The 27,276-nt window shown below is 48.0% G+C and overlaps 1 protein-coding gene across 6 annotated transcripts in view; it reads right to left on the bottom strand.

Annotated features, from left to right (window-relative positions):
• Positions 1 to 27,276, bottom strand: part of LOC137420770 (zinc finger MYM-type protein 3-like) — a 126,536-nt gene that overhangs the window by 36,351 nt on the left and 62,909 nt on the right. For all 6 annotated transcript variants that reach the window (XR_013622481.1, XM_078772301.1, XM_078772303.1 and 3 more), the window contains 9 exons: positions 25,196 to 25,328; positions 22,713 to 22,920; positions 22,099 to 22,171; positions 21,922 to 22,005; positions 21,751 to 21,790; positions 19,047 to 19,156; positions 18,750 to 18,896; positions 17,028 to 17,172; positions 16,643 to 16,815 (listed from right to left, as the gene is read on the bottom strand). Coding sequence is in view for 5 of the 6 variants with exons in the window: in XM_078772301.1 (XP_078628427.1) it covers positions 16,643 to 16,815; positions 17,028 to 17,172; positions 18,750 to 18,896; positions 19,047 to 19,156; positions 21,751 to 21,790; positions 21,922 to 22,005; positions 22,099 to 22,171; positions 22,713 to 22,920; positions 25,196 to 25,328 (1,113 nt within the window). In the remaining variant the exon portion in view is untranslated. The remainder of the gene's footprint in view (positions 1 to 16,642; positions 16,816 to 17,027; positions 17,173 to 18,749; positions 18,897 to 19,046; positions 19,157 to 21,750; positions 21,791 to 21,921; positions 22,006 to 22,098; positions 22,172 to 22,712; positions 22,921 to 25,195; positions 25,329 to 27,276) is intronic.

The raw sequence follows: 27,276 nt of genomic DNA, 5'->3' as shown, positions 1-27,276 counted from the left end.
GTTTTAAAAGAGAAAATAGTCGGAAACTGTCAGCTCCCTCTATCACTCCAAAAGATTCACCTGCATAGCATTCAAAGCAAAAACATGTTCACTGCATATAATGATATAATACATCGATCATGGTGGTTATATAGCTCGGATAGATTCCAAATGCACTTTATACCATTTGCCTCCCTGAAGACTGAGGTCATACCGTTACAAAGACCCATGACGTGATCGTTACAAAGCAGAACATTGAGTCACATGGTCCAAACACTATTCCGCTGTCTATGCGCGGCATTACATCCTCTTTACCGTTCGCCAAATTGAAGCAGTCTGCAGTATGAGAAATTTCCCGTAGGTTTGCATCAATTTAAAGCAACCTTTACCTAATAATTATAATTTTTCCGTAAGCATGGATTAATTTGAAGCAACTTTTACGTAATGTATTGTCTCTGACAACCATTTCCGTGTTTCAGGGGAAACAACCAGACAGTATGAGCCCATTAAATACACTGTATAGAGTATTGCGAAATTTCAAAATCATCATATTTCTCAACAGGAAATATATCATGGCATATTTCAAAACAGGAAATAATTCTTTCTTTAATCGTGAGCATTTCAAGCAGCATTCTGTTGCCTTATACACTGCCCAGGTTCAGGTTTTGGTCCTTTTGTAAAAATTACAATTTTCCCATAGGTTTGGATTAATTTGAAGCAACTTTTACTTCATGTTTTCTCTCAGTATTAGCCTATCATATATATACTAGCGTGACTCGGTGTGCTCCACGCGCCTCACCACACGTCGTTTCAGAGGGGTAGGCATCTTTAACCATTTCGGTGTCTTTTGGGTCTGCATGGTGTTTTGGGTCTTCAGGGTCTTTTGGATCCGCTGGGCCTTGAAGGGTATTTTGGGTCTTCAGGGTCTTTGGTGTCTTCAGAGGCTTTTGGGTGTTTTGGGTCTTTGGGGTGTTTTGGGTCTTCGAGGTGTTTTGGGTCTTCGGGGTGTTTTGGGTCTTCGGGGTGTTTTGGGTCTTCGGGGTGTTTTGGGTCTTTGGGGTGTTTTGGGTTTTTGGGTATTCAGGGTCTTTTTGAGCCTCAGGGCCTTGAAGGGTATTTTGGGTCTTTGGGGTGTTTTGGGTCTTTGTGGTCTTTGGGGGTCTTCAGGGTATGTTGGGTCTTTGGGGGTCTTGGTGGTCTGAAGGATCTTGGGGGATTTAAAGGGTCGTCAAAGGTCTGAGGGGTCTCAGCAGTCTCAACGCAATTAAGAGGGTTAATTAAGAGGGTGGTAATTTTTTTTTTGAAGAAGACGTTTTCGTCGCATACATACATACATACATACATACATACATACATACATACATACATACATACATACATACATACATAGCGAACCATATACGTTTGCTCTATTATACTGAGATATATATATTTATATATATATATATATATATATATATTGTTACAGACGCGGTGGTGGATGTTAGTTTTCCGAGCGGTTTTGGTATGACCACGTCTGCACAAGTTACCCGATTATACTCGAACGTTGACTAATCGCGCTACGCTAGGTCAATGAAGGAAAAGACACACAGCTGGGATTCAAATGACACGACACCAGGGTTCAGTTCTCAAGACCTCCGGAGGAGGTTATATTGTTACGGAAGGTTAGATTACAACTACAAGAGGGACAGCATAGTAAGATAAGCACTTAGACACACTCTTATATTATTCCCAACAGACGACAGATAAACGGGACAAAAGGCTGACTCACACGGGGATTGATGGCTAGGAAAGGCAGGTATCGATGGCTCAAGGTGCACTCTTGGCTCAAGGACAGGGTCGACTCGGTCCGGTCCAGAGATGCGGGGAGGTATTCGGCGCTCGTACGTGGCAACTTCTCTCTCCTCTCCAGGCTGGGGGCGCATCTGACGTCACGTCCGGCGAGTGGCTGCGTATATCCGGCGGGGAGTGACACGCCCTCGGCTCGTTAGCTCCGCCCCAGATGGAATCGGCACGTCGCCTCTCATTGGGTGCGTGCGGGGGGGGTTACCGGCTCCGCCCTCGACGGGGGACTGACAAGGAGCCCCTTCGTGGTAACCCCGTGGAGCGCATGGTCCGGCGCGCATTGTCAATGGCGGCTAACCGAGCCGGTGTGATGACGCACACTCCCCCCGCGCAGCGTCGTTGTTGTTGTAATTGTTGTTGTAGTTGTAGTTGTAGTTGTTGTTTGGGGAAGAAGATGGAAGGAGGTATGGGAAAGGTCCTAAACTCACTACTGGTGCCATATAATCACATTCTGGTGCAACGAAGAGTCATAATTAATGGAAACGAGTCCTTAACTGACATAGACTAAGAATAACTAGCAAGATGTCCGAAAGTTGTCTACGTGAGATGCGGTGGACCTGGGCACGACATTTAATGGGGGAAAAAGGGGTAGGTCGGCTCTACTGATTGTTGTTTACAGACAATGGGACTAGGGAATGGGGGATTGGGGATAGTTGGGGAGTATTGGGGAAATAGGGGAATATTTACAAGCGGATATGGAGGCCAAATTCCATATTCGCAACATTGCACCCTTCTCTACCCTCGGGGCGTCCCGACCCGATAAATTTTTACCTACTTTAGTGTGGCACGCAATGTAGTTCCCTCTACTATTAACTCTACCCTGAGTGCGACAGTTTTACAGATATTCACAAATGAGTAAATATGTCCCCCTGCGACGTTGCACCCTTCTCCTCACAGAAACACACCCACAGGCTAACCGAATCCGGAAAGAATCCTCAAACTAAACATACAGCCGGTAGGGAGCATTATTTACACAAGACTACGCTGATATTTACACTACGATCCAGGACCTGTTTTTGGAGGAACACATGCAGATGTTATGCATAGAGAGAGCACGCATGCTAGCATCGATACACCAACCCACGAGTGCTCTGTGGCCTACGGCCTTTAATAATGTGCAGAGCACCCCTTCCAAGCATCAAGCACCACCCCATCACACAGTGAGCACCATCCGGTGCACCAATAAAGTGTTTACAAATCACCGGTGGTGTCGCAGCCGGCCGATGTTCTGCCGCTGGTCTTGCCTTCATGTGGTGCACTTGGCCTTCGTACTTCCTTAGAAAAATAAAGAAAGGCGCCAACCGCGTCCATTTCTTTATTGTGGCCTTCAGTGGTGTCAACTAAAAGTGGTTCACCTTGTATGGCATAGGTGCCACGTTGACCCATAGGTCCATCCACGGGTGGTGCTTGGCCGCAAAAGAGCTGCGGTCCATTGTGGGTGGCCACAAACATTGCGGTCCATATGGTGTATCGATCCAAGCAGCAAGCAGCGAAAGTGCAGGCCCACAACTGCGAAGCCAGCACCTCTCTCTCCTCTCTCTCTACCCCAAAGCCAGATCCTCGGAGGTGGGAGACAAAAGAAGAAGACAAGTGAGTAAGGTGGTAAGGGCGCAAAAGTGCACGCAATATAAGATGATGCACACTGGGGGCACATGGGAACCAGGTGAGACAGGTACGTTCCTATCGTACGCCCCCCCCACCAGGTAACCTACATGGCCCCTCCCTTACCCCTTACTGTATCCACAAAACACCACACTACCCATAAACATCTATTTTACCAATCAACAAACGTCCCTACTGTCTTCCCCGTTCCTCCCATATACCAAATTCGTCTTCTCTCCCTCCTAACCAATCAAATTTGCTATTTCCAACTCTCATCAAAATTTGCCATTTTCAACTCAACATCAAAATTTGCCATTACCAATTCATCATCAGTCCCTCCTAGGGAGGGAGAGATGGAATCACCCCAATGTCTCATCCACGTCGTGATGCGTCTCACAAATCCAACAGCAATCCTTACTTCCTGCAACACAAAACAAAGAAAACACAGGTGTGGAGTCATCATCACCTCAGGTAAGTGGCTGCGTATGGTGCGACAGGTTCATCAATCCTAACTATTTCCTAAATGACTTTAACAACTTTACACTACCCGGGGTCTTTCTCCGGCCAAACCATTGGCCCTCTTACACTATGGGTTCTAAAAACCAATTCCCATTGGCCAAACTGTGGTGCTCTTCAATTTGGGGTCTCACTCCCCCGATTCATCTCCCGGTGCCCTCGCACAATTTCTGGGCTGTGGCGTGTACCTCTCCCAGTGGGTCTACCCACCTGCACACCTCCACCACTGCAGTTGCCTCCGAGCTTACCTGCTCCTTACCCTAACCTAACTACCTGGGGAAGGCCCTCTGGCACTCTCCCCACTCGGTGCCCTCTCTGGCACTGGGCTGCCCGATCCACACCCGGGATCCTCAGGCACCCACTCACAACTACCGGCTCCCAGAGCCCACCTGCGGCCTCACCTGGCCGACATCCTCACAGTGGTGGAGTGCCCAACCAACTACACACACTAACAGGCTACACGCCCAGCCATTTCCACAACACTAATGCACCCATTCACAACACCATTCTGCCACCGCACCACAAATGCCAATATCCAACCACAATTTACCTGTACCCTCTACCTAACACTTACACTACCCGCCCCGGGTACTCGTGATGGGGGTCCACTCTTCCCCATCCACACCTTCGCACCATGCACACCACTCCGTACCACTTACTCCAACTCTCTCCACACACCTGTACTTGCACACCTGTGCTCTCACACCTGGTGCCACCTGCACCCTTCTCTCCCCAAGCGCATTCGCGCTGATCCACAACACTCACTACTCACACACTGCTCCACACACCTGTCCAGTTGCACACCTGTGCAATCACACCTGTTCCATCCTCACACAGCATCATCTCATCTAACTACTCCCCTCTGAAACTTGCGCTTCCCAGTCGTCCCTTTAAACTATTGCGCTCCCTCGTCATTATCATCCACACTAATCTACCTGCGTCCCCACTACAGGTATCAGTCACTAACTAAACTTAACGTTACCTAATGTCAATCTCTTCTAGATCCCTACAATATAACCTAACCCACCCGGGCTAGTTTTCACTGCCATACACCCCATAATCTAGTGCTCCTTTGCCCCCACATGGGAAGGATGGTGGATTTGCCATCCCACCACATCGGGGGTCTCTCACTACCAATTTTGCACATCAAATTTCAACAAATTAAAAATTTGCCAATCACTACCCATCATCTGCCAATCACTACTGCCTATCCCTTGCCAATCATCAAATTTTGTTTTTCTCTAATTTTGGGTCCAAAACACTAACCTCATCACCCAGTCTACTCACTAATACCTCTCGGTGCGCCAATCCCTGTCCAAAGCCCGGCTTCGTAAAGCCAAGCCATGAATGCGGGTTGTTCTGTGCCAGCGGCTGGATACGTCCGGCACTCGGTACAGGGACGGGGGCTTACCCGGGCCGAGATCCCACGCACCACCTCGGCGTGGAGCCATCCCATGTCCCGATCTCGACCTGCCGGACTGCCTCAACAAAAAGTGGTCGCCATGACGACCCTTTCTATCGGGCTGCCCGCTCCGCCTAGTGGAGCACGGACGCGGCCGTTCAAAGCGAGGCCCAGCACGCACCGAGGGCCCGATTCGGCTATAAGTCGTTCTAAACTCTACCCCGTCTGACGTCGATGCTTCACCTGCCTGCTTACACCCCGCAGCCCGTTCCTTGCTCACACATCCAGCCGTTTCCATGCTCCTCGTACCTTTCCTTACACACCTCGGTACACCCATTCCACTCACAGCCTTGGTCACACACCTGACCACCGAACACCTTGGCACACATTCGTTGGTCGCACACCTCACTAACACACCTCTTCGCGCCCCCTCCTCAGTCACCTCCTCTGTGACAATCACAGGTGTGCTCTCATTCGCACACCCAACCACGTGCCTCACCACCAACTCCAGCGTGCATTCCCACTCACGCTCTACCATTCCAGGTGTGCATCCTTCCATCCCAGGTGTACATCCTCGCTCACCTGTCACAACCAACTCACTCTCCTTGTCACCCTCACTACTCTCACCTCCATTCTTGACAGCGCACTCACCCTTACTCTTGACAGCGCACTCTTTCCTCGTGCACCTGTCCGTCACACACCTTTCTCGCGCACACTCTCCCGTTACACCCTCTGTAACACTCACCACAGGTGGACACTCTTCCTTACTTCTGACAGCGCACTCTTTCCTCATGCACCTGTCCGTCACACACCTTTCTCGCGCACACTCCTGCGCACACTCTCCCGTTACACCCTCCGTAACACTCACCACAGGTGGACACTCTTCCTTACTTCTGACAGCGCACTCTTTCCTCATGCACCTGTCCGTCACACACCTTTCTCGCGCACACTCTCCCGTTACACCCTCTGTAACACTCACCACACCACGCTTCCATGTGCTCCCTCGCACACGCGCTACGACCGACTCACTCTCGCCAGCACCCTCACTCCTTGGCACGCACTTTTTCCTCACACACCCCAGAGTCGGACTTTCTCGCACACCTCCTCTTTCGCACACCAGACCTGTCGCACACTTCACCAACGGCCTCTCACGAACACCCGGGTCCATCTCGACCCCCAAGCTCCTTAAATCCCCTGGCGCATCATACGCACGACCATATTGGTCACCACTTACACCGGGTCCTCTTCCTCTTCGCTTCTCCTCCATCACCTGCGAATCCCTCATCCGGTTAATGAGCACATCATCACGATCCAAACACAGACTTTGGACCAATTCTTTTATCTCCTCTTTTATCTCTTTCTTATCCCCTCTCCGTCGCTTCTTAATTTCGCTCATCCCTTCTTCCACTTCTTCTAATTTGTGCTTCACCTCTTTTATTCCCCGGTACGTCTCCTCAAGCTCATCCTCTAAGGCTACCTTGACCGTTTCCATGTGCGTCCTCACCTGCCGGTCCTTCGTCTCCATTACCTCTATCACCTCGTCCAGCCTCGTTGTCAGTCCCTCACGTACCATCTGACATTCCCTCTTTGTCGCTATCAAGTCGTTTTTTATGTCGTTTTGTGTCGCTTTTAAACCTCCTAATACCGCAGTGTTCCTTTGAACCTGCTCCGTTAGTCCTTTTTGTCCCTCCGTCAGCTGTTCCACCTCCTGCGTCAGGTCCTCTATGCCCCCTTGTAACTTTACAGTCCCCCTTCTCACCTCCTTCTCCATGTGCTCCTTACAGTGCCTCACCTCCTCGCGCACTCCTCCGACCTCCTCACTCACTCCTCTTCTGATCTCCTCTCCCATCACTTGCATCTCCTGCCCAGATGCCACCCTCATCTGCTCCATTTCCTCCCTGTGAGCATCCAGTTTAGTTTCTACCCCCATTCTGACCCCCTCTATCTGCTGCCCCATTTGGTTAACTTCCCTTTCCGCTTGGTCCCTCATGTCCCTCAATTTGCCTTCCATGGTGTTTTCTAACCCCTCTAACCCCTTTTGCATCCCTTCCATTTGATTCTCTTGAGCGGCCATTCTGTTTTCTACCCCCATTAACCCATTTTTCACCACTTTTATCCCGTTGTCTAGCCCCTCAAAATTATTGTCTAACTTCCCAAATTTCTTGTCTAATTCCTCAAAATTATTGTCTAACTTCCCAAATTTCTTGTCTAATTCCTCAAAATTATTGTCTAACTTCCCAAATTTCTTGTCTAATCCCTCACCGGTACCCCTCGCTTCGTCCCTCATTACCCCCAATTGGTTTCCCATTACCCCCAATTGCTCACTCCGAGCCCTCGCTTCGTCCCTCATTGTCCCCATTTGGCCCTCCAATCGCTCACTCAATCGCTCACCCAATCGCTTTCTATCAGCCCTCATTTGCTCACAATTAGCCCTCATATCGTCCTTCTGCAGGTTGAGGGACGCCTGCATTTGCGCCATAAATTGCTCCATGAGGGCCTGCATTTGGGCCATCCCTCCCACTTGTGCAGCGGGTGCGGCCGCCGTAGCTATGTGCGAGGCGCCATTTCGCGCGCCCGTTACCTCGTGCGTGACGACGTTATTTTGCGAATCTGCTACCCTCACTGCTTCGCTCTCCTCTTGTCCCTCAATTTGGTCCTGGACCGACCCTGCCTCACTCTCCCCTACCGGACCCCAGCTGTCTTGGTCTGCCATAGCGCGACTTTCAAAATTCGGGTTTTTATTTCCGTATAACAAAATCAAATTTCGCCGTTATAATTTCGCGCGGGAAACGCGCTCCGAATCGATTCTAATTGTTACAAATTTGGGCCTAATAAATTTAGTCCCGGGTTCGAATCCCACTCCTCGACACCAATTGTTACAGACGTGGCTTAGATGTTATTTACCGAGCGGTTTTGGTATGACCACGTCTGCACAAGTTACCCGATTATACCCGAACGTTGACTAATCGCGCTACGCTAGGTCAATGAAGGAAAAGACACACAGCTGGGATTCAAATGACACGACACCAGGGTTCAGTTCTCAAGACCTCCGGAGGAGGTTATATTGTTACGGAAGGTTAGATTACAACTACAAGAGGGACAGCATAGTAAGATAAGCACTTAGACACACTCTTATATTATTCCCAACAGACGACAGATAAACGGGACAAAAGGCTGACTCACACGGGGATTGATGGCTAGGAAAGGCAGGTATCGATGACTCAAGGTGCACTCTTGGCTCAAGGACAGGGTCGACTCGGTCCGGTCCAGAGATGCGGGGAGGTATTCGGCGCTCGTACGTGGCAACTTCTCTCTCCAGGCTGGGGGCGCATCTGACGTCACGTCCGGCGAGTGGCTGCGTATATCCGGCGGGGAGTGACACGCCCTCGGCTCGTTAGCTCCGCCCCAGATGGAATCGGCACGTCGCCTCTCATTGGGTGCGTGCGGGGGGGGGGTTACCGGCTCCGCCCTCGACGGGGGACTGACAAGGAGCCCCTTCGTGGTAACCCCGTGGAGCGCATGGTCCGGCGCGCATTGTCAATGGCGGCTAACCGAGCCGGTGTGATGACGCACACTCCCCCCGCGCAGCGTCGTTGTTGTTGTAATTGTTGTTGTAGTTGTAGTTGTAGTTGTTGTTTGGGGAAGAAGATGGAAGGAGGTATGGGAAAGGTCCTAAACTCACTACTGGTGCCATATAATCACATTCTGGTGCAACGAAGAGTCATAATTAATGGAAACGAGTCCTTAACTGACATAGACTAAGAATAACTAGCAAGATGTCCGAAAGTTGTCTACGTGAGATGCGGTGGACCTGGACACGACATTTAATGGGGGAAAAAGGGGAAGGTCGGCTCTACTGATTGTTGTTTACAGACAATGGGACTAGGGAATGGGGGATTGGGGATAGTTGGGGAGTATTGGGGAAATAGGGGAATATTTACAAGCGGATATGGAGGCCAAATTCCATATTCGCAACAATATATATATCGAGACGGGAAGGGAAGATATAACGGGAAGGCGAGACACAGCTTAGCTTGTTCGAAGCTCCTTTATTCCAACAGACTGAAAACCCGACCGGAACTCATGCATCTTTTATATCAAGAAAAACCGTCTTAAGGGGGCGTGGCTCCAACCACCAAGCACACGCCATGCCCATACCATCCATAGCCCCACCGATCCCGTGCCTGTGGATTATGTCCCAATGGGGTAACCCCTACATGCGCCTCCCCCAGAATTCACTTGCACGGGCAATGTCAGTTTTCGGGGGGCCTTAACGACTGAGGACCCGAGTAGGGACTGTTAGCGGCTTGGCGGTAGGCGGGCCAACCGGGGGCTCACCCGACGGTGGACGGCCCCACCGTGGGGGTTGAGCCAACCGAGGGGGCTGGTCTAGGTCCAAGTGAGCCGGCTTGAGGCGGTCCACCAAAAGGTGGTCCGGTTTGCCGCCGATGTCGACCACGAAGGACTTGTCCCCGGCCTCCAGAACGCGGAAAGGCCCGTCGTAAGGCGGTCGAAGCGGCCCCCGGTGTGCGTCCTGGCGAACAAAGACGTACTCCGCTGCACGTAGATCTGGCGGGACGTGGGCCCGAGGCAAACCATGTTGAGATGTGGGCACTGGTGCAAACATCTTGGCATTCTCCCGGAGAATCGACCGCTGACGGGCAGCGGATCAGGGACTTGTGGCGTCAGGCATGAACTCCCCGGGAACCCGCAGCGGCTGGCCACAGATGAGCTCAGCGGATGAGGACTGGAGGTCTTACTTAGAGGCTGTCCTGAGGCCCAACATGACCCATGGGAGTCTGTCGGCCCAACTGTCATCACGGAGGCTGGCCCTGGAGCAGCTTTCATAGAGTGATGGAACCTCTCACACAAACCATTAGCCTGAGGATGAGATGCAGTGGTGCGATGGAGTTTTACCCCAAACCCCTGGGCGACAGCACCCCAGAGCTCTGAAGAGAACTGGGGCCCCCTGTCTGAAGAGATGTCCGAGGGCGCGCCAAAACGGGCAACCCAAGTGCCGATGAACGCCCGGGCCACATCGGCGGACGTTGTGAGTGGGACGGCCTCTGGCCACCTGGTGGTCCTATCGATCATCGTGAGGAGGTGGGTGAATCCTCGCGAGGGGGAGAGGGGTCCTACCAGGTCCACGTTAACATGGTCAAAGTGTCGCTCTGGCACTGAGAATGGCGCCAATGGGGCTGGGTATGGCGATGTACCTTCGAGCGTTGGCACCCGAGGCAGGTGTTGGCCCAGTCGCGCACATCCTTCCTGAGCCCGTCCCAAACGAACTTCTCCGCCACTAACTTTTGTGACGCCTTCCTGCCTGGGTGAGAAAGACCGTGGACAGCCTCGAACACCGGCCGTCTCCAGCTGGTAGGTACGACGGGGCGAGGCTGTCCCAAAGATACGTCGCACAGTAGCGTGGTGCCCGTGTCCTCGAACGGCACATCAGACAGTAGAAGCCCCGTGACCGCCGCCCTGCAGGTCTGGACATCCGGGTTGGAGATCTGATCGGCCGCCATGCGGTCGTAGTCGATGCCAAGGTGAACCGCGCCAGCTATGGATCGGGAGAGACAATCGGCGACCGTATTGTCCTTCCCAGCAGCATGTTGGATGTCCGTCGTGAACTCGGAAATGAAGGAGAGCTGGCGTTGTTGACGGGCAGACCACGGCTCCGAGACCTTGGCCATGGCAAAAACCAGGGGCTTGTGGTCCACGACCGCCGTGAACGGGCAGGCTTCCAACAGGTAACGGAAGTGTCGGACGGCTAGGTAGAGGCCTAGGAGCTCACGATCGAAGGTACTGTACTTTCGTTCGTTAGGGTGGAGCTGCCGGCTAAAAAAGGTGAGCGGCTGCCATGCCCCGTTGACCCACTGCTCGTGCACGGCACCAACCGCGCACGCTGCCCATCAGGCGCTGGAAAGCCTGGGCCGCGTTCTTGAGCCCAAAAGGCATACGGAGGAATTCGAAAAGACCAAACGGTGTACTCACCGCGGTCTTAGGAACGTCCTGCGGCCGGACGGGGACCACCTTAGAAAAAAAAAAAACTTTACCGGCCAAGCGGGCAGAAAAATCCTGGATGTGCGGGATTGGATAGCGGTCGGGGGTAGTGGCGTCGTTCAGGCGGCGATAATGCCCGCACGGGTGCCAACCGCCACCCGGCTTCGGCGCAATGTGGAGAGGTGAGGCCCACGGGCTGTCGGAACATCGCACGATGCCGAGACGCTCCGTGTCGAACTCCGCCTTTGTGATAGCGAGTTTCGTCGGGTCGAGGCGTTGAGCCCAGGCGTAGACAGGCGGGCCGGTGGTCGGAATGTGATGCTCCACTCCGTGCTTGACGGCATCGGCCGAAAAGGTGGGCCGTGTAAGGGCCGGGAACTCGGTGAGGAGGCGGACAAACTCATCAGAGGTCGAGAGCGTGCACGCAAGCCTCGTCGAGGCGGACCTGCTCAGCGAGCATGGAAGAGAACTGAATGTCTCCGCATCAATGAGCCGCCGATTTTTCACATCCACCAGTCGGCCGTTAGCGCAGAGGAAATCGGCGCCCAGCAAGGGGGTGGATACCTTCGCCGTAACAAAATCCCATGTAAACCGCTGCCCCGCCAAAGCACAGTGCCACGGTCCGTTTGGCAAAGGTCTGAATAGCACTGCCGTTGACGGCTTCCATGGCGGGGCCGTGACCCCCGGTCCGCTGCCGACGCGGGTAGAACGCTCACCTGGGCACCTGTGTCGCAGAGGAAACGACGTCCGGAGTCGGTGTCCGAAATGAACAGCAAACTGCCCGAACGGCCGACGCTCATGGCAGTTGACGAGCGCCGGCCACCCCGTTTCCCGACTCGCTGAAGCTGCAGGTGGCCGGCATGACTTGGCCTTGGGCCCAAACCTTGCGTGGTAATAGCACAAGTCTGGGGCCTTCCGCCGCTGGGCCGCAATGGTGGCCGCCATGGTGTCCACCGCGGCGCAGGCTCGACGGGGCCGGGGTCCAATGCAGCCGCGCTACATTGCTGTCTGGCGGAGAAAAACTTGTCTGCTTCCCTGGCCAGGGCACGGAAATCCGTAATGGGCGAGTTGGCCAAGGCTGACCGAATCCGTCCTGGCAGCTGCTGCAGGAACGGCTCCCTGAAGAGGAAACATGGCCGGTGGCTGCCCAGGAGAGACAACATGTGGTCCATCAGCTCCGACGGCTTTGAGTCGCCCAGCCCGGGTAGAGAAAGAAGCTGGCGGGCACGCTTGGCCTCAGTGAGTTCGAAGGTTTCGAGCAGCAGCGTTTTTAGCGTCTCGTACTTGCCGCCCTCCGGAGGATCCTGGAGAAGGCTCACCACCCTGGTCGCAGTGGAGCCGCTGAGCACAGACACGACATAATAATACTTCGTGTCGTCGGCAGAAATGTTCCGAATGGCGAACTGGGACTCAGCTTGCGCGAACCAAACGGCAGCTTGTCGTTCCCAGAACGCCGGCAGCTTAATCAAAACTGTGCTTGTCGCCATGTTCGTTTGAAGCCCCCGAACGTCCAGGAGCAGTCAGGGTCACCAATGTAGGAGTTGCGGGTAACGGGAAGGCGAGACACAGCTTAGCTTGTTCGAAGCTCCTTTATTCCAACAGACTGAAAACCCGACCGGAACTCATGCATCTTTTATATCAAGCAAAACCCTCTTAAGGGGGCATGGCTCCAACCACCGAGCACACGCCACGCCCATACCATCCACAGCCCCACCGGTCCCGTGCCTGTGGATTATGTCCCAATGGGGTAACCCCTACACATATATATATATATATATATAAACACACACACACACACACACACACACACACACACACACACACACAACAAAACAACAACATGCATTTTAAGGCCATTTTCCCTGCGAGAGCGGGGGTTAGCCTTGCGGTCCCCATGACAATCTTCTCCATTTTGCCCTATTTTCTGCATCTCTCCTTGTTAACCACCTTGCCCGCATTTCTTCTTCCACCATCTTTAGCCAAGTCTTTCTCGGTCTTCCCCATCCTCTACTTCCTTCTACATTCATTTCCATCACTCTTCTCAACCAGTCAATTTCATCCTTCCTCAACACATGACCAAACCATCTCAACCTGTTCCTCTTCACAGCATCAATCACAGGCTCTATTCCCATCATCTTTCGCAATTCATCATTTGTCTTCCTCTCTCTCAACGATACTCCACACATCCACCGAACCATTCGCATTTCCACCCTTTCCAACATTCGTTGCTGCTCTACGTTCATTACCCATGTCTCGCTCCCATAAATCATAACACTTCTCACACGTGCAGCATACAACTTTCCCTTCAGCTTCAACGACACTCCCCTCCTCATCAGCACGCCACTCAGTTCCCGAAACTTTTTCCATGCACATCTCACTCTAGCAACCGTTGCCGAGTCTGATCCACCTTCTCCATTCAGCATGTCTCCGAGGTAGCAAAATGTTTTCACACCTTCCAGCTTCACGCCGTCTCCAAGATCCAACTCAACATTTCCTCCATCGGCAGTCCCCTCTGTGCACACCTTACATTTGAATGTAGCTGCCACACTGGTTAATGACCCTCTCAGACCACTGCATTTTTGATGAACCCACTCAGCGCACATTGTACATTGAATGGAGTTCACTCCGACACCCTTCCTGCACACAGCACATGGCCACTTCCCAGTTATTTCCACCTCACCACATGCTTTACCACATGCCAACACCTTTGTCTTTCCGATATTCACCTTCAGACCTTTTGTCTCCATACATTCCTTCCACTTGTTCATCTTTTCCTTCAGTCCATCCATACTTTCCGCAATCAACACCAGATCATCTGCATACAACAACTCCCACGGTAAACCCTCCTTTACGTTCTGAGCCAGCACCTCCATCACAGCTACAAATAGTAGTGGACTTAGTACCGCCCCCTGATGCACTCCCACCTTCACCTCAAACTCACCACTGTTCCCATCCTTCGTCCTTACAGCTGTGCGCGCTCTTTTGTACATTGCCATCACTACTCTGATCAACCATTCCTCCACTCCTACCTTCCTCAATGCCCATGTCAATACTTCGCGTGGAACCTTATCGAATGCTTTCTCCAGATCAACAAACCCAAGAAACAACTTCTTCCTCTTCTCCATGTACTTCTCCTGCAACTGCCTCACAATAAAGAGCACGTCTGTCGTTCCTCTTCCTGGCATAAATCCAAACTGCATTTCATCGATCTTCACCTTCTTCCTTATCCTCCTCTCCAACACCCTTTCCAATACCTTCATTCCATGCTCCAATAACTTTATCGCTCGGTACAAGCCACACTCCAGAGGGTCACCTTTCCCCTTGTATAGAGGGACAAGGGTACTCAGTTGCCAATCCACTGGAATGCGGCCTTCTTTCACCACCAGATTACAGATCTCTGTCATTCTCTTCACACCCCAACTTCCTGCTGCCTTCAACATATCTCCCACAACTCCCGTCGGCCCTCCCGCTTTTCTACTCTTCATTGTTTTTATCGCTTCCTCAACTTCCTTCTCAGTTATCTTCTCTGCCGGTCCTAAAACTGGGTTACTCTCTATGTTGCCATCCCATTCATTCTCTGTATTCAACAGCATTTCCATATATCTTTTCCATCTTCCTTTAATTCCATCTGGGTCCACAATGATTTGTCCCACTTCATCCTTCAAGCAACTCACCCCCATCACATCGCACCTCTCTTTCGCTATCTGCTTTGTAATCCTGAATACCGCTCTCTGTCCCTCTTCCGAATCCAATCGTTCTCCAAACATTTTCCTACATGCCTCCTGTGCCTTCGCTACCTCTTTCTTTGCAGCCTTATAACTTTCATGCTCTGCTTTTTCTGCTCCCGCACCCTTCGCCTTCTGCCACTCCTTGAACTTCTTCCTCTTCTCGTCAATCCTCTTTCCAACTTCATCATCCCACCACCATGTTTCCGAGTGCCTCGGTGGTCCTTTTTCCATCCACATACCTCACCAACGGCTCCCAACAGACTATCTTTCATTGACATCCAACCACTTTCAAGCTCAACCACATCATCCTCTACCCTACTCAGCCTCTCTTTTAATACCTCCCTCACTGTCACCTCTTTCAACCTCCACACCTTCATTCTCGGTTGGTACTTCACCCGCCGAGTTCTCCTCGCACCTTTCACCCTTATGTCGCGGACAACCAAGTAGTGCTGTGAAACAGCCTCCTCCCCCGGGATCACCTTTGTGTCCCAGAGGTGCCCCCTATCTCGCCTACGCACCATCAGGTAGTCAACGGTTGTCGTCGACCCACCTGACGTGTATGTAACAAGCTTATTATCCTCTTTCTGGAACTGAGTATTACAAATCAACAAATCAGCTCCATCAGCAAACTCCAAAATCCTTTCACCTTCTCCAATTCTCACACCATACCCGTAACCCCCATGAACTCCCTCAAAACCGTCCATACTCCTTCCCACATGTCCATTTAGGTCTCCTCCTACCACAACAACTTCCTCATCTTTCACGTTTTCCATCAGCTTCTCTATCGCACACCAGAACTTGTCCTTCTCTTCATCGCTCAGACCAGCCTGCGGAGCATATCCCGAGATGACGTTCACCAAGAGCTTTCCAATCATCATTTTCACCATCACCAACCTTTCACTCACTCTCGTCACACTCACCACACTGTCTACAAACTCCTCAGAAAACAGGACACCAACACCATTCACGCCCTCCGGGCACCCTTGCCACACAAACTTGTATTTCTGTCCCTGCCTACCCTTCACCATTCTCACACCACTTCCCTTCCATCTCGTCTCTTGCAAACAACATATGTCCACTCTTCTTCTGATCAATACTTCCACCACTTCTCCTGATCTCCCTGTCATTGTCCCTACATTCCATGTCCCAAACCTCAGAAACCGATCTCCACTTCGGGCTGTACCCTGCCCATATGTAGTTGTAATTGTCATGGTTCTCTTTTTGAGGCAATGTTTTTATGGCCGGATGCCCTTCCTGACGCCAACCCTCTTAGTCGCCTCTTACGACACGCAGGGATACGGTGTACCTATTCTAAACCAGGCTACACACCGGGATATATATATGTCTGTATATGAAATGAAAAAACGGCTGAAGTATAATACAGTTCGTATAGAAAACAAAAAACATGCGAAACCAGAACAGCACTCTTCAACATCATGACGTCGACAGACTATGATTTTTTGACTCCGCCCACATTATTACATCACACAATAAATTCAGTGTAACATCATCAAGTGGTATTCCTCTACAAACTGTCAATTTTACATCTGAAACAGGAAGTACAAATTACCTTGATATAACATAAAGTGTAGGCTTTCTGACAAATGTTGGAGCAGAAGCAAAGCCGGGAGACAGAAGAAGATTGTGCAGAGGAACGAGAACAGAGCTGCAGGCAGTGAGTGCACGTGCCAGCTCCCTTACCCAGCTTTCTAGAAAACGCAGCTTGATGAAGCCAGCGACAAGCTGCCAAAAAAAAAAACAAAAGTGTGATTAAAAAGTACAAGACGTTAGAATACACAAGTGGATATGCAACATTTCCCTAATTCACCATTTCTCTCCCGCACATTTCTTCATATCTAAACTAACTGCCCACCTCTCCTCCCTCTCCATTTCCTCCAAGTGAGCACAGCTTTCCCATCTACCCCAGCCTCCCCCAACTGCCACAGCTCTCTCACTGTCACTGCAGAAAGTACAGCCGAGTCCAGGAAAATGCGCCCTGCAAGCCACTGGCTTGCTCCGCCTGCACTGGTCACACACCGCTGTGACGTTCCTCGCCCAAAATCGCACGCATGCCCGACCACAAAACTGGAGGACGGTACCCTGTGGAAAAGGAAAGAGTAAATTATATATATATAGATACACTACTGGGGTCACCGGTGGGAATCCCACGGGCATGTGTGACATTTCGACATATTGAGTTAGATGCTGCACCTGCACATTCAGTTTCACAAAAAAAAAAAAACACAAAAACACACACACACACACACACACACACACACACACACACACACACACACACACACACACACACACACACACACACACACACACACACACACACACACGTTTAAAGTGTACGTGCCCTTCCCCCCTCCCCCGCCCGGCAACGCGGGGTACTTCTGCTGGTGACTAATAAAATTAAAACGAAGGAATATCTCTTGGTAATTTCCTGAAACTCGGTGAAATTAAATGACATTCGCTCGGTGATTTCACTCGGTTTATCGGTGAAAAATTTCCTTTGGGCGGTGTATAATCGCTCCGAACGAAATATCTCTCAGCAATTTCCCATCTGTCAAATTATTTATTTTACATATGTGAATGACACGTCCATGCACACGTGAAATGGAGTTTGTTTTTGCACACCTGAAATGAACACGTGAACCTTTACTTCCGGATAATAATGTTGAATGAAATAAGAACGAAGAAATATATGTCGGCATCATGGTTGACGTTTTTTTGACGACTGTCATCAAACGGAAAAGTAATATATCTTAACGGAAAAGAAAAAGCGAATTTTTAATATATGTTGACATGTTGCCGTCTGTGTCATGTTGGGCGGTGTATGATACATCATGGCGCGATTTTTTTTCAATATATCTCTGCATTTTCCTGCGTGTGCGTGAATGTTCTCAATTATTTCTGACATCGAGTCTAAAACCATCGATAAAAATGAAATCAGATCGTGAGTTAGATTGGAGATAAAGGCGTGAGAGAGACTCAATGGCCTTGAAATTACAGGCCTTTGAGAATTCATTTCGTTCTATAAACGGAAACTTTCATGGGATTTTATTCCCGTTTTTTTTCAACCGAGTCTAAAACTATGTTAGCGAATGTGAAAAATGAAATGATATATCGAATTAGAGTTGAAATAAAACTGTGAGAGCAAGACAGCACGGGCCTAACTAAACAGGGCTCAAAGCTATGCGAGTTAATAAAATGGTGGATATTTGTTTTTTTATGAAGCCTCTCCCAGAAAGGGTGGAGCTACTCTCTAAATGGAGTAAGCCACACCCCCAGACAGACAGACAGAATCACCTACGGCTAATATATATATATATATATATATATATATATATATATATATATATATATATATATATATGAAAAGGTAAAGGTACAGCAAATGTAAATTTATAAGTACAAAGAGTGCAGCAAAGCAGATCATGAACTAATATGGTATGGACCAGAGGAAACAAAAAAGGAGAAATGCAATACAGACTGGAATACAAAAAAAACAAAAGATTGGAGACAACAATGAAAAACAACAACAATAACATCATTTTCATCCATTGATGCAGCAGGGAATATCTGAAAAGTATAAAGAAACGTTAAAAATAAAATAAAAACTGGAATAAACTACTATTATTTGATCAAGGATATTCGCACACAGCTCTCACCTTCCACTCAAGTAGATCTGGAATATGTGAGAATGATTCTTTACACTGAACACAATTCAGTACCACAGGAGCAGATGGTGGTGCTGGGGGAGAAATTTCTGACAAAGGTGGAAGAGGGACCGGTAGCACCCCTTGGGAAAGGAGAAGCTACATGGAAGAAAGAACAGAAAAAAAATTCAGTGAACATTTAACCTCGTCCAAAGAAACTAAGATGCATAGCTCGAGCTGCATCTTTTAAAGGCTTTGATAATTAATTGCAACATCCATCACTACCACCATCACAATCAAACAACTCACTTGAAAGGCAGACAGACAGTCTGTGCTGCAAACAGCATAGCGAGTTCCGTTCGACATGTTGAGAAAATATTGTGGAGATGCACTTCCCATGCAATAATGGCAAACGGAACCTTGAAACAAAAATATATACTTTTAGAAATTAACAAAGCAATATTTATTTATTTTCTCTTTTACATTTTTTTCAAAGCCATGCCACCACAGGACAAGATTTGCAAGTTGGTCTGTCAGCTTGCCCCACAGTGGTCAGTTCATAATTTACCCAGGATTTTTTTTCCCAACAGTTGAAAGTTAATTGAGAATATTAATAATGGAAAGAGTAATGGAAGCCCAGGCCAACCTTCGTGCCACATTTACACCATCTCTGGCACGGCAACGAGCAGGATTAAAGGGCACCCGATACACCCGCTCAAAGAGCGAGGCCCAATGGTTTACCCAGAGACAAACTGGTTGACCTGATGAATCTGTGCAGCGGCAGTTACGGTCGAGCAGACATAACCAGGTTGTTTTTAAAATTACGTCGTGAGAATTGAAATCAAAAGGAATTAATAATTGGGTGTCTCGGTGGTGGAAATATAAACAGGATTATAAAAATTTGAAGACCCATTTAAAAAAAAAAGAAAAAAAAAAAGGTTTGTCAGAATTCTTTATGAACCATTTTGTTATGCAGTTTATTGACGCCCATCTCAATTTCTCCAAAACTATCGCACCTTTTCCAAAAATAAATTACATTTTTACGTGATGGTTTGCCAGACAGCCACTTTTTCTCCTCTGATGTGAAATCATTATCTGTTATCTCAACTTTCACAACCAGATAACAACTGGTCGTTATCTCACAACTAGAACAATTCTCAACAAAACAGACAAGATGACGAGCAGTTGTTATCTGGTTGTGAAAGTTGAGATAACAGATAATGATTTCACATCAGAGGAGAAAAAGTGGCTGTCTGGCAAACCATCACGTAAAAATGTACTCTCTAACTTGAAAATCCTCTCTATCTCTTTGCTGACGACTCTACTCTCTGTCGCTCCATTCCTCATCCCTCAGATCGGCAGTCTGCAGCCTCCTCACTCTCTGCAGACCTGGACAAAATCACAGACTGGTCAAACAAGTGGAACATGTCTTTCAATCCTGACAAATCTCACACTCTTACAATGTCTCTCCGAAAGGACCGACTGGACAACCCTCCCATCTACTTTCTCAACAATCCTCTCCAAGAAGTTCTGTCGCTCAAGCTTTTGGGTCTCACTATCTGCCATGATCTTTCTTGGGAAAACCACATTTCCAAGCTGGCCTCCAAAGCCAGTCGCCGACTGGGCATCCTCCGTCGTGCGAAGTCCTTCCTTGGCACACCTGAGCTCCTCACCACATACAAGGCTTTCATCCGCAGCTCAATGGAATACTGTTCCCCCCTCTGGGCTGGTGCTCCTGCCTCACACCTTGCTCGGCTTCACGCTGTTGAGGCCAAAGCTTTCAGAATCATTGGAATCTCCTGCGATGTAGTCAACGCCGAGGGCCTTTCACTCACTCACCGCAGGCAGGTTGGTGGTCTTTCTGTCTTCTACCGACTCCTCTCCGGCCTTGCTCCCCCAGCTCTCTCTGTGCTCTGTCCCCCCAATATTCCTTCAGGTCGCACAAGATCTGCCTGCAACCCTCTTCTGGTTAAACTGCCAAAGTCTAGGCTCTCTGCTCACCTTCACTCTTTCATTCCCCTTTTCTCCCGCCTCTGGAACAAACTCCCCCACTCCCTTCAATCCCACTCCTCCCTCCAGGTCTTTAAAACAGCTGTTCACCACCATCTCTTATCTTCCCCCATCGAAAACCTTGATCTTTTCTACCCCCGGTAATTCACCCCAGAGTCCTTGCAGTGTTCATATGTTTTAATCCTCTCCCACCTCCCCCCAAGTCCTCCCGATGTCCCTGCTCTCAAATGTTGTGTTTGTGTCCTTCCCCCTCTCTTTTGTGTCCTTCCCCCTCTCTCCCCATCTTGTCTACCGCTCCCCTTGTTTTTTGTGTTTTGTGTGTCGGTTTGTCTTTTTGTGTGATTAATGTTAGCTCTTTCACGAGCCTCGATCTTGTATACAAAAAAAAAAAAAAAAAAAAAAAAAAAAGATAAAAGCTTCTGCCCAGTCCACCACTTCTTTAATTAAAACAAAGTTAACTCGTTCATGGAGCAATTTGTCAGATAAGATGGAGAGCCAGTTAAGCTTGGTTATACATGTTTATGCGCCACGGTAACTTGCACTGCATCCGTATCAATGGTGACGCTGCGAGCGCTGACAGCCTATCGGCCCTTGAATTCCCCGAGCTGTTGTTTAACATCTGTAATACAGTACAGTATTTACAAAATAATATGTTTACCATCTGAATTATTAGTTATTTCTGATACCTCAATAAAGCCTTCATTATAATCGCTCATGTGCAAGAAATAATGCTGTCGGGAAAGCATCTCTACATAAACAATGGTACTCGTATAATGACCCCTTCAAGCGTATTTTCTATTCACGCTCTGTTTTCCAGGAACGCATCCTGAACTCTAAGCGAGGTATTATAGTCCTGTATTTCCTTGCATTTCGTTTTTAAATCAAACTTTCATAGCTCATACCTTTCCGGTTATGCTAATAAAAATGTGATAAAATGGACCACTGATGCATTCAAAAGTAATACAGCTTAGCAAAGAGACAAACACTGACAGCTCAGACTCACGTGTGGCTTTGTTCTCTCTCTGATTTTCTATTACAGGGGTCTAGAAGAGGATGAAGAATAGATGATAAAAAAGGTATTTTACTTGCCCTCTGACTACCTTTTCCCACCAACTTCCCAACAAATAAATAACATAACAGCATTTCAAACAATGGACATGTAGCTGTCCCTTACCTGATGTTGAGAGCCAAATCTTGTCAGACATTTGTCACTGCAAAGTTGAAAAGTTTCATTCTGATATGTCACTTCATGCCTGGCCTGTAACAAACCAAATGTGCCCCTCTTAAGCCTAGGAAGTTAACCACAATCACCCACGCAATCAGGCAATTTATGATACGTCTGTTCCCTTACCGGTGTATTTTTGCCACAGACAGAACATGGGATGGAGGTAGAGACTGCCTCTTCAACCGTAGATTGATCAGGGCTTAAGGTTAAAAAAAATAACAAGGAAGGTTAAAATTAAAAGTTTAAATTGATGTTGAAAGAGCACAAGAGATTGCAGCAAGGCTGTTAACCATGGGCCCAGCCCTGACGGAGCAAAAATCAACGACAGTCAGGAAGAGGATGCTGATGGAGCAAAAATCAACGAGAGTCAGGAAGAGGATGCTGATGGAGTGAAAATCAACGAAAGTCGGGAAGGGGAAGCTGATGGAGCGAAAATCAATGAGAGTCGGGGAGAGGATGCTGATGGAGCGGAAATCAACGAGAGTCAGGAAAAGGATGCTGATGGAGCCAAAGTCAACGAGAGCCATAACAAACCAAATAACATTCAATCAGCTTCACAAATCAAAGTAGGGGAGAAATGTTTACCCATCAGAAACAAATTCAAAAACCACACCTAACTGCCCTTGAATTGTGCTGTCAAAAGATATTCCAAGGAGAGACATTGAACTTAGATCAAAATAATGCCTCCGGCAACGACAGAGGTATAAGAATACAAAGCAAGACTAATTATACAGACATACTTATGCAGATGTGAAGCTGAGGAAGGTCGAACGACGGGGTGTTGAGCAGGCAAAGGTGATGGAAGTTGACTTGCTGGTAGTTTGGAGTTAGCAATATGAGAGGCGAGGCAGCTTGAAGAACAGTAAATCTCTCGCTTCCCACGGCGGCGGTGAGCTACGTGCCCTGGTTTGAGTTTCTGATGGCACTCGGTGCAAAATAAACCTTCCGCTGAGAAAATAAATAAACACAAACATCAGTGATCATGAGAACAGCTAACCTTGAATCAGCATTATTTGTCAAATTCAGTCAACAAATCACCCACATCGTATCCATTAACATATTACTTTTTGCCTTTATTTTGGGAAAGATCCCAAAGGTATTCCCGTCTTGACATCACACAGTACACTAGCATTTGGGAAAACGTTATACCATTTCTCCACCATATACATTTTAGGCAGGATCAACTCAGATCATCTACATCTACAACTACTCCATCTACAACAACCAACAATAATAATAATAATCCACAAGCCCAGCTAAGGGGGTATAGCGACTCTCCTCCCCATTCCCCTCTTGGGTGGTTGACCCTTTTGCACTTTGTTCCCATGGGAAAGGAGGAACACAAGGTTAAGGCAAGAATTTTGGAAACTTTTTGGCCCTGGTGCCAGCGATAGGTAGTCTACTCTTCGCGAAGGACACTGTGGGATCTTTAATATCCAATTACTAATGCTGGCAGACGGGACACCCTCTTAACGTCCATTCATTGGATGGCACCCGCTTTGATAAATCACCTTGCCTGTAATCAACGCAGGCTGGACAGCTTCGAAGTCCTGGTTCTGAGGGAAGTGAGTGTTTAACTCAGACCCAGTAGTGCTAAAGGTTTGCCCATAATAAATGTATTGGGCTGATTCACACCAAGTCAGGTGAGGTCCCCTCACTAAATTTGAGCCATTGGGGAAATCATTATGACATCACTTGTAAGCAGATTCTTGCTTACTATTTTATATTTAAAGGAATGAAAACACAATTCTCATTTACTTTAAAAGATCAATCTTTAACAAGGTATTTTCAAATGTCTGTTGAGAAATAGTACAGAAAATGTCAGGTTTTCTCCAGATGTCTGTAAAAAGAGCAAAATTATGATATTTGTAAAGGCAAGACTACTACATTTAGTGATATTCCATAAAGGGCCACACTCAGCCAAACCTATTTTTTATACATTACATACCCTCAAAAAGCATCTTTGTTCATGTTACCTGGAAAGAATACAAGCAGAACCAAAATAAAAAGGCATTTCAGTTCAAAAAAAATGCTCCTTCCTTCCCATTTCTTCCTTTGAACCCTGTTCAAAATGTTTGTAAAAGGAGTGTGCCAAAGAAATAAGGAGTATTGTGCAAGGGGAAAAATATGGCAGGAAGTGGGAAAAAGGGGGAGGTTGCGTCAGACAGGAAGATTTTGGTGGGAGGGGTGTCAAGTAGTTTAAAAAAAAGGAAAAAAAAGCAGCAAGTAATCGGATCCTTCATGCATTTTATTTTTTCCCAAACAAGCCTTGCTCATTTTAGCAATAGCAAATTGGTAAGTTTGCAGTTCCTTTCTGTTCTTCATATGGCTCTCGTGAATTTCAGTTTTAAATTTTAAAGTCTAAATTATTGATCCAGAGGGATATTGGACATGTCAAGGCTCATGTTGATCTACTTTGGCAGACAGTTTTTGCATGATAAGTTTCAAGTGAAGGTTGGTGAAGGTGTGCTAACTGCCGTGGAGAACAAAGTAGAGTTGATGTTTCGGGCGCTAGCCCTTTATCGGAGCAAGAGAGGGCTGTGAGGGTGGAGATTGGGTTTCTCATCCTGCAGCTTTGCCTAGCTTTATGGGTGTGAGGGCATTGCCATACTCCTCTCTCTATAGTGATGTTTTTGTGGAGGTGATGATAAAGGTACATTTTGGGCCGTATAACACGTTTGCTGGTGTCTGCCCACCTTCATGATACCGCTCATCTATCTTGCAGCTCCCCAAAGCACACCACTACCTATGTTTACAGTCTTAATAACCAGAACAATTTTGTTTGTGAGACAAAATGGAAGATATTTGTTTATAGGATGTCACGTGATGAACGAGGCACAAACGGGAAAAGTCAACCGTTGGATCCATAAATTAGTCGACAGGTGAGAGACAATATAATGTAGCACAATATTTATTTACTTCTTTTTTTTCCCCCTCAAGATGCAAGGCTCCTTGTGGAGCAGACACGCACGCATAACAACACAGGACTGTTTAGACAAGATAAACAGCCACTGATCTTGGGGGAAGGGAACTCTGGTACCACCGAAACCACAACAAAAGCCTTTCTCACCACACTCAGTGGGGCATTAGGTACTCAGCAGGGGCAGAACAGAGAGTTTGATGCTGTAACAACAGCTGCAGAAGGTTTTTGCTTTGGAAAAACAGATTACAAGTAGGAAGAAGTGAAAGGAGATGGTGAAAAAGAGCAATAAAGTATACTGACCAGGTGATTGTTTGACTCTTCCACACTCTTTTCTCTGTAATTTCCCCTCTGAAAGGGAATGTGTGGATTTGTGTGTGGGGATTCCCTGCTCATATTTCTCATCATCAGGCTCACTTTTCACCAATATGTCCACCTGAGGTCACACAAAAGCAGCAGTTTAGCAACTTTTATAGTAAAACTGCTTGTTCAAGATATGGCAATAAAAAAAACCACCTTTAGAGGCCATTTTTCCCCGCAAGCGGGGGTTGGCCTTTTTCGGGAACTGTGGTTGTTGTTGTTTTTCGGTCCCCTTTTTGAAGCAATGTTTTACGGCCGGATGCCCTTCCTGACGCCAACCCTTTTTGCCGCCTTTAACGACAAGCAGGGAATTACCAGTGAACTGGTACTCAATTAGCCGACCTCGGAAGGATGACAGGCTGAGTCAACCCCCCTGGCGTTAATTCAGCGATTGACCGGGATTCGAACCCAGGATCCTAGGATCCTAAGCCGGCACCCTAGCCGCTAGCCCAACACCAGGGACTCATATGTTCAAGATATGGCAATGAGCGCACATAAAACAAAATCATGATACATTACTTATTTGGCTTAAAACATATCCTCCTCTTAAGAACACAAATTCATTCGAATAAAATGGTATGGAGACTTTCCCTCTCTTGTTCACAGCCAGGAAGCTGATCCCACTGCTGAAATACAACAGGTGAATACTACATATGTATTGTTGTTGTCAATTGAAAACGTTTTCTATTGCCACATCCTAATGAGTTTATAGTGATACAAGGAAGGAACCATGTCCTACAATCATTCATCAGACACTGACATCGAACTGTACTATACATATGCATTTCACATTCTCAATGCTGAAAATATTTCAACCCCCTTCAGAACTCCCTCCACATTGCTATGCTGACAACAGAAGTGCTTTAGCAGGCATGATACAAGTTGTTTTTTTACTGAGATGTAGCCTTATATACTTAAAGGGGAACACAAATGCTCAGACCACCTCAATGCCAATATATCCCTTGATACCCTGCAAAATCTTACTATAATTCACCAAATGTCTGTCTGTCCATTCGAAGGTCGGTCACAGTTTTACGGTCGCACCGTAAAAACTGCTGAACCGATCGCAAAGATATTTTGGGTGGATAATCCTGGGATCCCCAGGAGTAAAATAGGCTAATTAGTTTTCCCAATTTCAGCTTTAGTCTCCAGCATTCTCAGGTTTGGACTCCCGCATAATATTCGCGTTTGCATGACGTTCATTGTGACGTCTTCTTACGTCGAGCAACGGTACCCGCCCTACGGGCGGGGCTTCAATTGGGAGGCCCAAATGAAAAGGCGAAATATCGGAAATTGAAGGCTTTTTTTTCTTTTAAACGATTTATATAAACATCCGTTAAATCTCGATCGGTGCGCAGTCGTTTCTGCGGCACCCGGGGAAATAACGTCATGCGGGAGCAAGTATCAGCAGGATGTGGCAGTGTGGGAGTCCACGTTTGCACCGATCGCTGCACCGTGTGCCGCACAAACGACTGCACCGATCGCTGAACGGCTGCATCGATCGGATGTGGCATGAAGGAGGATCTGCACTTCGGCATGAAGGAGGATCAGATCTAACAGATCGCTGTCTCCATCGATCTTGCCAAGGCCGTAACAGCTATCGGCTCAAAATCCTTTTAACTGTCGATTTGGTACAGTTACACGTTTCGGGAATTTGGTACACGTATAGGGAGTACATACGACACAGCGATTGTGAACACGATTATCGATCACGATTCACGATCATCACGATCATAGTGTATCGATCACGATTTGAAACACGATGGAATAATATTTACCTATATGAACAGTGATGTGGCTTTTATTGAAATTCTAAAGATACTGTTTAGATTTTGATGACTTGCGTGTGATATGATTCAACGGATGTTTATATGAATCGTTTAAAATAAAAAAACCTTCAATTTCTGATATTTTTCCATCGCCATATGCAGATTTGCCACGGACCCACGATCGATGTTTCTCTACGTGAACGTACCCGTTTGTTTGCGAACAGGTACGGTTTTCATGGAAGTCCTTCACGAACT

The sequence above is a fragment of the Myxine glutinosa genome, chromosome 2 (assembly GCF_964187855.1).
Source record: "Myxine glutinosa chromosome 2, kmMyxGlut1.1, whole genome shotgun sequence".
In the NCBI taxonomy this organism is placed as follows: Eukaryota; Metazoa; Chordata; class Myxini; order Myxiniformes; family Myxinidae; genus Myxine; species Myxine glutinosa.
This window is presented reverse-complemented; position numbering and strand designations above follow the sequence as displayed.